A 16279-nucleotide genomic window follows, 5' to 3' on the forward strand; every position below is an offset into this window, starting at 1 on the left:
ATCCCTGATCATGTTTAGTTATGATACATATCTGGTTCCTACTGATTCTGCCATGTGATGTTACCTGACTGACCAGAGAAGCAGACATTATGAAGTCTCAATCAGTTTCACCCGTAGCTGTATCTACCAATGTTTGGGTGCTGTTATCCTCTGTCTTCCTTCTCCAGTGTCAATAGACTTCATATGAGGGAGCAAGAGAGAGAGGTGTCCACCTATCAAGCCCATTGCAGAAAATCAAAATTACCCATTTCAGTCATCTTCCAGAGTAATTTAAAACATATTATTTCAGTTTCCGCATCCAAGATTTTGCATCTTCAGGGACCCCAAACTTACATTTATTAAATTTGAGCTAATTCCCAAGATTGTCAGTACTGTTCCTCAGTATTCCATTAGAACTGTATCAACAGACAGTTCCATATCTTCTGGCTTTTTCTGTGCCCACTAAAGCTTGCAGTATGTACTACAGTGTGTCTAGAATGACCCATATTATGTCTAACTTTCAATTAATATCTTTAGAGGTCCTAAATCCATTACAACAGTTTCAAAAAATATTCCTTCCCTTGGGGATGCAAGCTGAGCCTGGTAAGGCCATACTTATCCTCCCTCAGTCTGAGAATTACACTGTGTTCCTCAATGGACTTACTTTTGCTCACAAGCTTTATGGAATGTCTGCATCCCCCAAAGAACACTTCAAAAAAAAATAACCCAACCATTAGTGCAGAAATACAAAGAGAGTGATTTGGACAGCATGTCACATGAGGATGTGGCCCATCTTGGCCTGCCTGCCTGACCCTTCCTCATTAACCTTTGTTTTACCAGGTAACAGCTCACTGAGAAGGAAAATCACTTTTACAAGAGGAACCTGCTTCTTGAGACTTGCCACTTGATAGCTGCAGTATAGTTCAATTCACACAACTTCAAACATTCACTTAACATCTAATAGGAAAAACTGTATGTATTTTTGTGTGCATTGTATAACGAATGAAATTTTTCTATATAAATGGATACACTATAAATACACAAATATAAAATATTTCTCAATGAGTCAGCTTTATGTAGAGGCCCACAAATATTCTAGAAATCTGGCCCTGTTCCCCAGTGATGTTAGAAGCTGTCCACTATCTGGGGGGATTAGTTTGTGTCTTGTGTGTAAAACAGTTATTTTTACTATAAAAATTCCAAGTGTGGTACTAAATTGATCTTTTTGGTTGCTAAACAAGAATGCTTAATCATACTGGTATTAAGTGTTTAATTGATATAGTAATAATTTTTCTTAATGGAACTCACGACACAATGTGAGAAAGATGACCAAGTGATTAAATGTGCGTAATATACAGAAAACTAATATCTGTGTCTAAAGTATCACCAGCACAATTTCATTAGAAGAAAAAAATATAAAAACAGAATTTTCCCCCTTTTCTTTCTATTTCTTTCCTGTGTTCCCCATTTGTATCAGGTGGGTATGACTGTTCAAATACAAGAGAAGAGGAGCTCTAAGGTATCCTGACTGGTATGTAGTTAACCTCAGTCCTAAATTAACGTACCATTACTTTAATCAAACCAGAGATGCTGCTTTCATGCTGTTATCCCCTTGGTGAGGGTGATGAGGTTTCTTCTTTTCACTTACTAGCATTTGAGAAATTTGATTGCCTAGCACTAAGGGGGTTCCAAGGTGTGAATAAAAGAAATAGGAAAGTTGTCAAGATTGCAACTCTGTTTTTTGCCCTTATCACTTGTATCTGTCAGCCCTAATCTCATCTTTGAGAGAGAATAATGCCGGTTCTCATTGAAATACTGTGCTGGAAGCAGTAATCTCACTATTTACATTTTTACTCATTTGGACATCTTTCCCATGAAAAAAAGTGATGTCTTACAGAAAACTGATTTTTAGTGATAGTAAAAAAGAAGAAATGGTTAAATGTTGAACCTTAAGATAAATGATCAAGAGTATTCAGCTGTTAGATATCTACATTTTATACTCAAGTAGATGATCAACTCTTACTCTTGAAGTTTGTCACTACAACTGTATGTTGCAGTTAAATTAGATTATTCAAACTGAAATTGTTAAACCAACTTTTCACTATTTATGCAACAAGTATATAATATTGCTCTCAACTTGTAACAAAACTAGATTGGTTAGCTTCACTTTGTTTCTGATTAGGTTCATTTTTCTGGTCCTGATGAACGCTGCAATGTTTAGATTATAAACTCGGAAGGTGAATATTTTTTGATGAAAACTCTGTTTCTGCTAAATATATATATATATATGAAATGTGAAACATTTCTGTTGGTCTTAAAATTCTACTCGGAAAAGTGACTGTAAAAATATCACTTTGCTATTCACAAATCTCTGGGTATTCAGAGTTGTATCTACTTGGTCTAGCAACCCATCTTTGCTACTTGACTCTCATAGCTGTGTTATCTCTGCAGTGCTACCTGGAGTATGACATGAAATCTGCTCAGGCTTCATGCAAAATTAGCAGAATTGTTATTCAGGTTCCAATTTTAGAACCAGATTTGGCCCTCAGTCTGACCTGTCCAATCCCATTACAGAGAAGTGTCACTGAAAACAACTTGAATACGATGAGTTTGAATAAATCTGACTGCAGAGTTTGACACACACAATCTCCTCTTCCTGATGACGGTGCACATGCAAGGACGCAGCTTGTGAATATAAGACGCCAGGTTAAGTTAGCAGGGGCTAGCAGTTGGAAAAATCTCTCTTTAAAGTCAAGTTCTTATCATTGTACTCTAATTCATATCCAATATATTCAGAAGTTGACTCAAAAATTTGAAACTCACAATGGCACTTCAGAGTTACTTTTCAGAACACAGCTATGCTAAGTTTTAAATGCTTAGGTTTTGTAAAAATAAATACATTTATTATTTCTGGATTGATATCGCTTGATGGGGTCCCTTTTGCTGCAATATCACACATATTACAACTGTGTGTTCCTTTAAGTGGCAGCTTAAGCATGTTGTGATACCACCATATTAAAACGTTAGTCAAGAAACTGATGACTTTGAACAATTTCTTCCCTCTAATTCTGGAAATTTGCCCACCTTACAGCACTTTATTTTAGGACTCTTGTTTCACTGTTGCCATTATTTATAAATCGGAAAAATTAAAATTCCTATCCAATAAAATGTATTTTCCCTGCTTGCAGGTTCATCGTCTGGTAGTAGTGAATGAAGCAGATAGCATTGTGGGTATCATCTCCCTCTCTGACATTCTACAAGCATTGGTGCTTACGCCAGCAGGTATAGATGCTGCCTTCTGACCTCTTTCCATAAACCTTCAGCATGCTGTTCTTAGTCTGCTTGATTTGTTGCTAATGTCTATTATAGACTTTAAGGTCCGAAGGAACCATCAAGATCCTCTAGTCTGACCTACGCATTGCAGGCCATGGAATCTTGCCCACCCACTCCTGTACATAACCTTTGGCTGAGTGATTGAAGTCCTCAAATCGTGATTTAAAGCCTTGAAATTACACACAATCCACCATTACATTAGTTTAAACCTGCAAGTGACCCTGTGCTCCATGCTGCAGGGTCTCTGTCAGTCTGACTTGGGGGGGTTGGGGCAGGATTCCTTCCTGCCCCCGGATATGGCAATCAGTTAGACCCTGAGCATTGCATTTCAGCAAGCTCCAACAGCCAGACACCTGGGAAAGAATTCTCTATAGGACACTACGTGTTTTTGAAAAGTCTGGATTTTTTTTTCTATGAACAGGTGCCAGACAAAAGGAGAGTGAAACTGAGTGACTGCTGTGAATGTATAAAGCTTTCTAGGAGAACTTGAACGAAGTTTCTGGGTCAAGTTTGCCTCAAGAACACTGACTGCAATAGAAACGAGAAGAACGGTTATGAGAATGTGTATTGAAACTTAGTGATGGGTAACGTCTGTATTTTCCCCCAGTGGTGTCGCAAAAAAGCAGCATGACAAAAAAGCTTATATGTTAAAAAATGTAGGCTTGCATTTCAAAATGTCTTCAAAATGTTTGCTGAAAGACTGTGTCCTTCATTAAAACGCACTGTATTCTGAAATTGTTTCATTCGTATTTGACAGAAGTCACTGGTCAGCAACAGACGTCTGACATAAGGCAAGTGTATGGCATATTCATATCATAGTGCCTTATGTCAAATACAGCAATATGTCATCAGTTGCCCATCACTGTCAGAGGAAGTATTGTGCTAAACAAGACACTGTATTTGAATGTGAAAGTTTTTAAACCTAAAACCAAATCAGTTTCAGTTCTCATTAGATTTGTCATAAAAGTTGTAATTTGAATCTCAGTAGATTACTTTAAAACTTTAATGACAGTTTCGTGTTTTTAATATTGCATTCTGAACTGATATGTAAAACAAGACTGATTTAAAAACAGCTTTATTTATTTTTACTTTCATGGCAATTTTTTACACATTTTTGGTGGATAGCTAAAATTTCACCATGTCCATTAATAAACTGTTGATTGTTATACAAAAAAAGTGGCAGATTTTTCTCATTTTTTAACACTTGGGAGCTGCAGAAGCCGTGGCTTCTAGATGAGCCCACATTACTTCAGTCTAAGGTTTTCAAAAGCACGTGTTGAAAAGTGTTATTCTGTACTGTAATAGATAGGTACTGTGGAGGAGACTAAGTGCCAGAGAACTATATATTTTCCTGTGTACTAAAATGTTAAATCATGTTTGTAAGATTGCAGATACAATTTTTTGTAAATTATAATGGATATAGAGTTTTCATACAGATGCAAAGAGTGAGGAAAGGTTTTTGCTAATGTAAATGCACCATAAAGCTTAGAGATCGCACTATATAATTGTAGACTTTCTTCTGCAGATAGAAGAAATTAAAGAAACCTTACTATATCAGTTTTTTCATAGCAGTTTTTGAAAATGCCAGGTATCTTTGCATGTACAGATTTTACATGCTTCTTACATCCTTTTTTCCCACCTGGATATTTTATCTTTTTGTAACGTAAGACATTGAATTACTCTTATCTCCCTTCCCTCTTTACAGGCTAATTGTACATTAAAGGGATACTTACTTTAAAAGCAAATGTCTTTACCTGGGTTACTGAATAACACCTAACACAAGAAAAACTGAATGAATGTTCAGTCTTGCATTTATGGGGTGTTTCTCCATGTCCTATCTGGGAGAAAATGAATTGATTTGTCACTCTCTAATTCCAAACACAGGATGGGAAATGTTTAAATGAAACTGAAAATTACGTTAATGACTTGTTTATAAAAAAACAAAAAACAAAAAAAAAACCTGTCTTGTCAAAACTTCCTTTCTATAACTGTAAACTTTGGGTCTACCGTTGACACCTCCTTTTTCTTAATAGCCCTTCAGACTTCTTTTTTTTTTTCCAACATAAAATCTGAACACATTCACATAGTACACTGTCAAAAAAAATTGTTTACTAATTTTTTTCTCTCCCTTGCTTATCCCCTCTGAAAAGTTTTATAAAGGGTCTTTCTCTAAAAACTCTTCCTTTCTGACTAGATATAAATTGACTCTTTCCCATATAGTTTGAATGGTGCTGAAGTTTAAATGGCTGCTTTGGTTTAACAATAACCTCAGCATATAGAGTTTTCATCTCCATCATAAATAGCATTGTCCAAGCTCTGGGAATAATGTTGGTGGAGAGAGAAAAATAAAACTGAATGGAGTGGCTCTTGGTTTTTTCTCCTGTGGCAGTGTGGTAGAATTCTTTTTTCTTTGCAACTTCTTCTACGTTAAGGCCTCCACATTTGTCCCTTTTTTAGAGAGCACTTGCATAATGTATGTGTTCAACACTGTCTGTTACATTGGTGGTGTGTATTTGTAAGCCCACTGTTTTGCCGAAGAAGGGATGAAAATTTTATTCAATTGATGTGGTAAGAGACTGATTAAAGCAGAAGCTTAGTCACTTGAGAATTAATTATATTGGCTGAACTCCCTCCTGTCATAGGGAGAATCACAATCTGGTCTAAGTCTTTAAGAAAAAGAATTATCTGAATTATTGCCTAACAGTTAAAACCAAAATGCTCTGAATTCATAAAGGAGTGAGAGACCCACAAAAGGAGGCTGAGGTTTTCGCTCCTTATTCAGCAAAGCACCAAAGTGTGTGCTTAAAGTGAGTGTTTGCTGAATTGGGTCCTAAGTCTAGAACAGTACCCTTTTCTCCCACTTTTTATTTGGGCATTGTTGAGCACACATATACGTTGTAGGACCCTCTGATAAAAGGACTGCATACCACTGGGAAAATATTTATCACAAATACAGGTGGTGTATGGACAGCTGTACTATTCCCAATATGTACTGTTCCCAATACAGCATTATCTATTTTAAGACACATGAAGTCTTACCTTCGTATGCTGTAAATAATATGTATGACCTATGTACTGTATTTGGTAAAGTGTTTGAATTTGAGTTATCTACATCAAAATAATTGAACAGCTGTAAAATAAACATGTAAAGCATTGCTCTTATGCCACACAATGAAATGCATTCAAATGTTTGTTTTTGTGTGTTTAAAAAACCATGAATGTAAGGAGATTTTTTTAAAAATACAATCAAGTCAAACGAAATGTCTGTTACAAAACTTGAAATAGCTTAGTTTGTGAAATAAAATGCCAGTTAGACATGCAGAGTCGCATTAATTTTCAATACTATGAACTTACTATGCAAATAATACTTTCGAAACCAAGGCCTTCACAACCCTGAGCAAATTCTGTCTGCCTCCCCTTGTAATTTCCCTGCCTCCCCTTGTAATTTCCCCACCTCCCACAGCAGGCCCTGCTAATAGTTAAATTAATATTATAAATAGGCAAAATCACACTGATTTCAAAATGATGGTAGCTGGAGCTAACACTTTTAATTATGTAATATACTGTAAATGCGATTCACATTAATTCCTTGAATAATGAGGGAAGTGCGGGATAAGGTCTGCATAGGATTGAGAAGAGACTAGACTCCCCTACTTTCTTTTCTCCTTGAGATTCTACGTGGAAGTTTATCCCACAGTTACTGGATTCTAGATGGATTCTACTGGATTCTCCACATTCCAGCTGTGATCACTTTTGCAGCACAACTCCTCCATCACAGCCCTATCTTATATTTGAAACTTTATATTTGAAAGAGTGCTTCTCCATCTGAAATTCAGCTCTTTTTCTCCAATAGGCAAGTACTTCTGTCGCGGATGTAAAAATCACTCCCTCCCTTTCCTTGGAGCCGTATAACCTGTGTGCCACATTATCTATTTTAATTTTCTGATTTATCTACAAAGAATTTTTCATTTTAAAAAATTTTTCATTTTAAAATTATCCTTTAAGTTTGTCTTGATCCCACCCCTACAATTTTGGCTACCTATGGAACAAAGAACTAGATTCCTTCAAAGAAGCATTCCTTCAAAGAACAGAGCTGGCCATTACTCAGTTTTTTGTTCTTTGTAGTTGACCCTTAACTTGTCAGGAAGCTTGGAAGCATGAGAGTAAGTCTTCCTTCAAGTTCACTTCAAAGAAGTCAGACTTGATTGTAGGCAAGCCCACCAGCTTGGCCCATGAGGACTTAGGACATCATAAGTCCCAGAGGCATGACAAGAAAGGCCATAAACATTGGGCTCCATTGGTATTGGACTCTGTTTCATCAGTACCCAAACTCCAGGGTCTGTTGGCACAAAGTCTGATCACCGCCACCTTTGGATACCACCCCAGGGTCTGACGGCCCAGATGAGCAGAACTTCTCCCACAGTGGGGAGATCTGAATCTGTTGCCACCCCACAGGACATTTTCACTTTTCTGGATTCTGAATCCCCTCCTCCATCAGGCACCCCCCCCCCCCTTTCCAGGGAGATAATATCACCTCAGAGAGAATCGACTGCTGGAAGGAGCTTATCACCTGTCATACACAGAATACATCTCCCAACAGTACCACCACTGGAATAGGACTCAACCTTCTCCTCATCAGGAGATTGAGCCATTGAATGAACCACTCTTCCCTTACCCTGTGTGTCGTCCACCCCCCAAAAGGCCCACACCGGTTTGGTACCAACCTATGCCTTATTTAACACAGAGCTGCTGGTACCGTATGCCATGGGGGTCCCCTGACCACCTATTGACCCCCTCCTACTGGCCATATTGGGGGCCTTGGGACCAGTACTCCCCCTGTAGAGTTGATCCAAACTGCCAGGATATCACCCTGTCAAGGTTCCTCCCCCACTCTGAACGCTAGGGTACAGATGTGGGGACCTGCATGAAAACCTCCTAAGCTTATCTTTACCAGCTTAGGTCAAAACTTCCCCAAGGTACAAAATATTCCACCCTTTGTCCTTGGATTGGCCGCTACCACCACCAAACAAATACTGGTTACTGGGGAAGAGCTGTTTGGAAACGTCTTTCCCCCCAAATACTTCCCAAAACCTTGCACCCCACTTCCTGGACAAGGTTTGGTAAAAAGCCTCACCAATTTGCCTAGGTGACTACAGACCCAAACCCCTGGATCTGAGAACAATGAAAAAGCATTCAGTTTTCTTACAAGAAGACTTTTAATAGAAATAGGAGTAAATAGAAGTAAAGAAATCCCCTCTGTAAAATCAGGATGGTAGATACCTTACAGGGTAATTAGATTCAAAACACAGAGAATCCCTCTAGGCAAAACCTTAAGTTACAAAAAAGATACACAGACAGAAATAGTTATTCTATTCAGCACAATTCTTTTCTCAGCCATTTAAAGAAATCATAATCTAACACATACCTAGCTAGATTACTTACTAAAAGTTCTAAGACTCCATTCCTGGTCTATCCCCAGCAAAAACAGCATATAGACAGAGACCCTTTGTTTCTCTCCCTCCTCCCAGCTTTTGAAAGTATCTGTCTCCTCATTGGTCATTTTGGTCAGGTGCCAGCGAGGTTACCTTTAGCTTCTTAACCCTTTACAGGTGAGAGGAGTTTTCCTCTGGCCAGGAGGGATTTTAAAGGGGTTTACCCTTCCCTTTATATTTATGACACACCCCTTGTTTCCACTTTAAGGGGACATTCAGATCTGCTTCCCAGTCTGACAGGAGGAGGAGCATTATACTCCGGATCCGGCAGTTCTACCAGAATCAGCAAGACTGCCATCGTCCTCCCGGGAAGAAGCTATGACTTATACGTCCCTTACTTCCCCCGCTCCCCTGATGATTTCAGGCAGTTCCAGGACCACCCTCACAGAGTTGCTGGAAAGCTTCAGATTACTCTCAAGGAGATGCAAGACTCCCAGCACAACCTCTTAGATATTCTGCATGCTTCCAGACCCAACAGAATAGCTCTTCCTGTTAATGAAGCTATATTAAAGCCATCTAGAACAGTTTGGCACACTCCTGCCACCTGCACATCTATTCCAAAGAGGTGAAGAATTATTATTAGGTGCTGGCCAATGGCGTGGAATTTTTGTTTTCTCACTCTACTCCCAATTCACTGGTGGTCCATGCCACTTCTGAAAGGGCTAGATAGCAACATCCCTAGTCAACTCCTGCTGACAAAGAGGGCAAACACTTGGATGTGATGGGAAGAAAGGTCTTCTCATCATCCAGTCTCCAGTTCAGGATGGCCAGTTACCAGTCACTATTGGCTAAACAAGATTTCCTGAACTATGCCAAGTTTGAGGAGTTTACTGACAGCCTTCTGAAACAGGACAGAGCTTGTTTTCAAACTTGGATAGATGAAGGCAAACTGATAGGACCACCTCCAATCTGCAGTCAATGATGCTGATACCGCTTCTAGAGCTATGATTACTGCCAGCATCATGTTAAGGAAGTCATGGCTCCAGGTGTCAGGGTTCCCTAAGGAGGTCCAGAATACCACTGAGGACCTACCCTTCAATGAACTGCACCTCTTCAATCAGAAGATGGACAAGTCCCTCCAAAGCCTGAAGGATTCCTGAGCTACCCTCTGCTCACTGGGGATATACACACCTGCCCCTAAGAGGAAGTTTCATCACCCACTGGTCAAATCTAGACATGGCTCAGCAGTTTTTCCATCAGAGGTCCTATGAACCACCACGTCAGAGACAGAGGTTTCAAAAGTCCTGCTCCCCTACACCCTCTACAACAAAATCAGGATCTCAATCTCAGCCCCCTGCATGACATTATTTTTTGATGGGAGCTCAAGGGCAGCAAAACACGAAGGCCTTGTCTACACTACAGGGGAAATTCGATCTAAGCTACGCAATTTGAGTTACGTGAATAGCATAACTCAAATTGACATAGCTTAAATCTGCTTACCGCAGGGTCCACATTACGCAATATTGATGGAGGATGCTCCCCCGTCGACTCCCCCCTACTCTTCTCGATCCAGTGGAATACAGGAGTTGATGGAAGAGCGACCTGCGGTCGATTTAGCAGGTCTTCTCTAGACACGCTAAATCGACCGCTGAGGCATTGATTGCCATTCGCTGATGCATCAATCACCGCTCGTCGATCCCCCGGTAAGTATAGACAAGCCCTCAGTCCAATACTTCTCAACCCACACACACACCATTATGGGGTCATCTAGCACGCTTTTTCAACATTTGGAGTGCAAAAACACTGGACCAGAGGGTGCTGAACGTCATTCACTCTGCCTATATGATAGTTTGCATCCCTACTTCCTGCAAAAAAAAAGCTCCCAACCCTCCTTCAGGGATCACTCTCATGAGAGTATTCTCAAACAAGAGGTGAACTCTACTGCAGCAAGGAGCAGCAGAACACATCCCTCCTCAATACCAAGGGAGAAAGTTTACTTGACCTACTTCCTGATATCCAAAATGAAGCGTGGTTGGATACCAATCCTCAACCTCTGCCATATCAACTGCTTCATTTGCAAACTCAGATTTCACATGGTCACACTGGCAGCGATAATTCCATCTTTAGAAAAGGGCATGTGGTTCACAGCTCTGGATATGAAGAATGCCTACTTTCATGTAGATAATCATCCTGCCACAGATGCTTTCTCAGATTCGTGGTAGGCTCTCACCATTTTCAGTACAGAGTATTCCCCTTCAGAATAGTGACCACCCCCCCCCCAAGAGTCTTTACCAAGATATTCTTGGTACTGGCAGCCCATGTCAGACAGTGTGGTCTCATTGTCTTCCCCTACTTCAACAACTGGCTCCCTGTTGCCAACTCCTACCAGGAAGCCTATGCATCAACTTCCATGATGCTACACTTCCTCTCCTCACTGGGAGTCGTCATAAATGTTGAAAAATCTGTTCTCACCTCCATGCAATCTCTGGACTTCATCAAGGCAACCTTAAATTCTATCACCACAAGAGTATATCTACCCAAGAACAGGTTCCAGACCATGAACAATATCACAGCTCACGTCACAAGCAACCCTCGAGTATCAGTCAAGACATGTCTCTCTTGCCTAAGTCATATGTCCTCGTGCACCTACATCACGCCATTCTCAAGACTCCACTTTTGTTGTCTTCAGAGTTGGCTGCAGTCAGTATACTTCCCAAGCCATCATTCCATGAATCTCATGGTGACAGTTCTGGCCAAAGTACTGTTTTCCCTACTGTTGTGGGCAAAACCTTATCAGTTATGAGTGGGCATCCCTCTTCCTCTCCAGACAGGACCATTATTACGTTATTATAGATGCATCCTTATTAGGTAGGGGGACCCACATGAACAGCAACACAGCACAAAGTGCCTGGACATCTCGAGACTCCAGGATGCAGATCAATATCCCAGAGTTGCAAGCAGTCTGGAAGAAATGCAAGTCTTTTTTTTCCATTCACCTGCACTCAATGTGTCCTTGTAATGTCAGACAACATAGCGACTGTCTTCTATGTCAACAAGCAGTGGGGAGTGAGAACCACCTCCTTGTGTGCAGAAGCAGTCAGCCTCTGGAACTGATGTATCAGCAATCAAATCACCCTATCAGCAGACGAACTTCCACAAAAGCAAAACGTGCTTGCAGATTCCCTCAGCAGATATTTTGGGTTTACCACAAGGGGAGTGCCATGATTCAGTACTGTGCAATATTTTTACTTTATGGGGAATTCCAAACAGGGATCTGTTTGCCTCTCAAACAAACAGGAAATGCACCTGTTGCACCGACTTTGCCACTCCCAGATGACACTCTGATTCTTCCTTGCCCGGACCAGTTCAACTATGCCTTCCCTCTGCTACCTCTTCTGCCACGAGTTTGACACAAAATCCAGCAGGATTTTTCTCACCCCCTTCTGGCCCAGACAGTTCTAGTTTCCCAACCAACTACATGTCATCCCAACCACCAATCATCCTACCAATATTCCCCAAGATCCTGACCCAGTGGAACGGCAAGATCAAGCACCCCAGTCTGTGTACACTCCACCCCAGAGCTTGGTATTTGGACAGGTATATTTATGCTCCACAGCTGTACAAGATATCCTCTCTTGTAATAGAAAGGACTTTACTAGAAAAAATTTACCTAGCTAAGTAGAAATGCTTCTCTTCTTGGGCACACCAAAGAGGGGTTCTCCAAGAGACTACAGATATTCATCTCATCCTGGACTATAACCTCTCTTTGAAGATATCAGGTTTGTTCATCAGCATCTTGCAAGTCCACTTGATGATGATCAGCACATACCACCCACCTTCTCATGGCCACTTGGTCTTTGCACATCCAGTCACCAATAGATTCTGGAAAGGCCTACTAAGAAAATTCCCACATATTAAGAAGCTTGCTCCCCAGTGGGCCTTAACCTTGTTCTCTCAGTGCTCACAGGGCTCCTCTCTGAGCCTCTGGCTACTTACTCCATGTCTTTCCTTTCCATGAAGGTTGCTTTCCTTGTAGCCATCATCTCAGTGATGATGGCAGATCCTCCATACACTATAAGGATAAGATTTTTTTTTTTTTTTTTTTACAGCTACACCCTAAATTCACTCCTAACATAGTTTTAGAATTTCACCTTAACCAATCCATTCACTTACTTGTGTTCTTCCCAAAACCACACATTTCCACAGAAGAACAAAGACGCCACTCCCTCGATGTTCAGCAAGCCTTGCCTTTTTACCTACAGAGAACAAAACCAATCAGGAAATCCCCAAGACTGTTCATCGCTATAGCAGAAAAAGTCAGAGGGCACACCATCTTCACCCACAGGCTCTCCAAATGGATCTCTTGACTGTATGCTACACTATCCATTTTTGCGCAACCCCCCCCGCCCTACCTCCCCCCCGGAGTAAGAGCTCATTCCACCAGAGTGGAAGCAACAACTATGGCATCTGTTCAGGAGGCACCCCTCCTGGACATCTATAAAGCAGCCATGTCGGGCTCTGTTCACACATTTGCAAGACATTATGCCCTGGTGCAGGACTCTTCCACTGATGCCTCCTTTGGGGCAGTGGTACTTTGCTCAGCCCTACAGCTTCGCACTCTCATCCTACATAAGTACTGCTTATCAGTCACCTACAGTGGAATACAATAGAGACCATCACTCAAGAAGAGGAAGTTACTTATCTGTAGCTGGAGGTTCTTCAAGATGTGTGGTCCCTCTCTGTATTCCACTACCTGCCCTTCTTTCTCTCTGCTTCAGATCTTATCTGATTTGTGGTAGAGAAGGAACTGGAGAAGCGGTCAGTCTACCCTGCCCCTTATCCCCTTGGTCAGAGGCACAAGGTGAGCCAGGGCACATGCGCAGGCCAACACACTCTGCTTTCAAATTCACCGTCTTTGGGCGTATGATGCTGCATGCGTAACCTACAATGGAATACAGATAGGGGCCATACATCTCAAAGAACCTCCAGTTACAGATAAGTAACCTCCTCTTCTGGTGTTGCCTTACCTAGACAATTGGCTTCTGAAAGGTTGCTCCCAGGACAAAATTTCACAGGCAACTTGCAAGGCCATAGATGTCTTCCTCAAACTAGACCTGCAACTGAACATTGAAAAATCCACCTTGACCGCTATACAAAAGTTAGAAATGATACCTCATCTCCATTCAATAGCAGCAAAAACCTACTTCAAATGCACAGATTTGTGGCCCTGTCCAACATAGTCAACACAGTCTAGATCAGTACTCAAATCCCAGTCAAGAACTCTCTTCAGCTATTGAAACATAGGGTAGCTGGTACTTTTGTGATAGACCATGCAAGACTGCAAATGCATTGCCTTCATGTGTGGCTCAAAACTGTTTATTCTCTTAAAAGACACAGCCTAACTACAGGTTTCAGAGTGGTAGCTGTGTTAGTCTGTATCAGCAAAAAGAATGAGGAGTACTTGTTAGTATTTGTCAGTCTCTAAGGTGCCACAAGTACTCATTCTTTTAGTCTAACTACACTAATTTCCATACCCACCTTTGAAAAGGAATCTTTCAATTGGTGGAAATACTCTCACAATGTTTGTGCAGGAGTCCCTTTTGTCTGCCCTCCCCCAATCGTTGTTATAACAACGGATACATCACTGTGAGGTGGGGAGCACATCTGAACACCCGCATGGCCCAGGGTAGGTGGACGCCTCAAAAGCCACTCTGCACATCAACCTCCTAGAATTTAGGGCAGTCAGATACCCCTGTCTCCAGTTTCTACCACTAATCAGGGGCAAATGCATAAAGGTTACTCCTGGGGGAATTCTGCAACAAAAAATTTAAAATTCTGCGCACAATATTTTAAAATTCTGCATATTTTATTTGTAAAAATAACACAATATAATCTCACCAGTTTCAATTATTTTTGGTCATTTAGTTCAAAATACCTGTCAGCAAGTATGTCTGTAACAATAAAGACAACAAAAAAGATTCAGAAAATGTTTTTTGACAAATAGATTTCTTACTAGGCATATTAATACAGAACTCTGAGTAATAATTCATTTAAACTACAATACAGAACCATATTCCCCCCCCCCCCAAATCAGTGCAAAGGCTGGGGGGAGTCAGGGGTAACAGAGGAGCTGAGGGAGAGGAAAATAATTGCTGGGAAGGTGGCTGGGTGTGGGTGGGAAAAGTATGGAACATGTTTTGGGGGGGGCGGGACTGTTAGGGAGCTTCCCCCTTGCAGACTCTGGCTGACCCCTAGCCTCTCCAATTCAGTCAAGCACGTGTGTCACTCCCCCCATCCCCATCTGTCCTTGCACCCCCGTCCCCCTGTGTCTCTGTGCCCCCACTCAGCCACCTCCCTTCTCCCTGTAGCTCTGTACTCCCTCCCCCTCTGCCCATGGGGCCCTGCGCCTCCACTCCCATTCAGCCCCTGCCCCAATCTGTCCTCCCTCACTAGCCCTTATGAGCCCCTGTCTGACCCCCCAGCAGTCCCATGCTGTCTGCCTCCCCATAACCCCTGTCCCTGATCTGGCCCAAAAGGTGATGTGAACAAAGGCAGGCTCTTTCTCGCCCCTAGCTAGCTGAGAGTGGCTGCTATGTTCTATTAACACAGTGCCCTCTGGTGGGCAAAAGGCAGAACTGCAGAAGTTATTTTCTGCTGGGACCTGCTGCTATGTTCTATTGCCACAGTACCCTCTGCTGGGCAAAAGGTGGAACTGCAACAAATTTTCAGCAGAACCTTTTTTCTGCGCAAAAAATTAAACATATATGCAACTCATTAATTATGCACATGCACAGTGGTGCAGAATTCCCCCAGGAGTATAAAGGTCATGATGGACAACATGTCATGCATGTTCTATATCAACCAACAAGGAGGGGCAAGATTCCCCCTCTGGGTGTGCCAAGGCTGACCAGCTTTGGAATTGATGCATACTAAATCAGATGGTCCTCACAGCAGCTTACCTTCCAGGAGCTCAGAATGTGACCACGGATACATTCAGTAGGCACTTTTCACAAGACCATGAGTGGGTAATAGATTCCATTGTACTTCACCACATACGTCAACTATGAGGCACCCCTCAGATAGAGCTGTTCACCACAAACAAGAAATGCACTCAGTTCCGACCAAGTGACAGGGTGGGTCACCAATCCCTCTAACATGCTTTTCACCTTCGATGGTATTCGGGTCTTCTATATGTGTTCCCTCTGGCTCCTAATATCCCAAGTTCTACTCAAAATAAAGAAGGACAAAGCCAGTATTATTCTAATAGTTTTGACTTGGCCCAGACAGACATGATTTCCTTACCTCAGACAGTGGGCCATTTGCTTGCTCACTAATCACTTCCCATCTTCCTGTGCGAGAAGGGGTGGGGCAAGCTGGAAAGATCCTTCACCCAAATCTCAAGAGTTCTTTGCCTCAACACATGGCTGGTTAATGGATCATGGGATTAAAAACAATCTGTTAAGGCAAAGTGAAAAGAGTGTTATTACACAGCAGAAAACTGTTTACTCTTCGTTTCAACTATGGCCAGCTCCAAA

General features: G+C 41.6%; 1 protein-coding gene and 1 long non-coding RNA gene across 9 annotated transcripts in view; one reads left to right on the forward strand and one right to left on the reverse strand.

The window, feature by feature from the left end:
- PRKAG2 (protein kinase AMP-activated non-catalytic subunit gamma 2) overlaps positions 1–6625 on the forward strand; it is a 383197-nt gene extending 376572 nt beyond the window's left edge. For all 8 annotated transcript variants that reach the window (XM_074946315.1, XM_074946314.1, XM_074946317.1 and 5 more), the window contains 2 exons: positions 3168–3261; positions 3734–6625. In XM_074946315.1, the coding sequence (XP_074802416.1) occupies positions 3168–3261; positions 3734–3765 (126 nt within the window). In that variant the 3' untranslated portion in view covers positions 3766–6625. The remainder of the gene's footprint in view (positions 1–3167; positions 3262–3733) is intronic.
- Positions 19–16171, reverse strand: LOC141983309 (uncharacterized). The gene is made up of 5 exons (XR_012638344.1): positions 16047–16171; positions 15704–15829; positions 13772–13864; positions 12918–13000; positions 19–212 (listed from the first exon to the last, which is right to left on the reverse strand). It is a non-coding gene; the product is annotated as an uncharacterized LOC141983309 (long non-coding RNA).
- Positions 16172–16279: the final 108 nt, after the last annotated feature.

The sequence above is a fragment of the Natator depressus genome, chromosome 2 (genome assembly GCF_965152275.1).
Source record: "Natator depressus isolate rNatDep1 chromosome 2, rNatDep2.hap1, whole genome shotgun sequence".
NCBI lineage: Eukaryota > Metazoa > Chordata > Testudines > Cheloniidae > Natator > Natator depressus.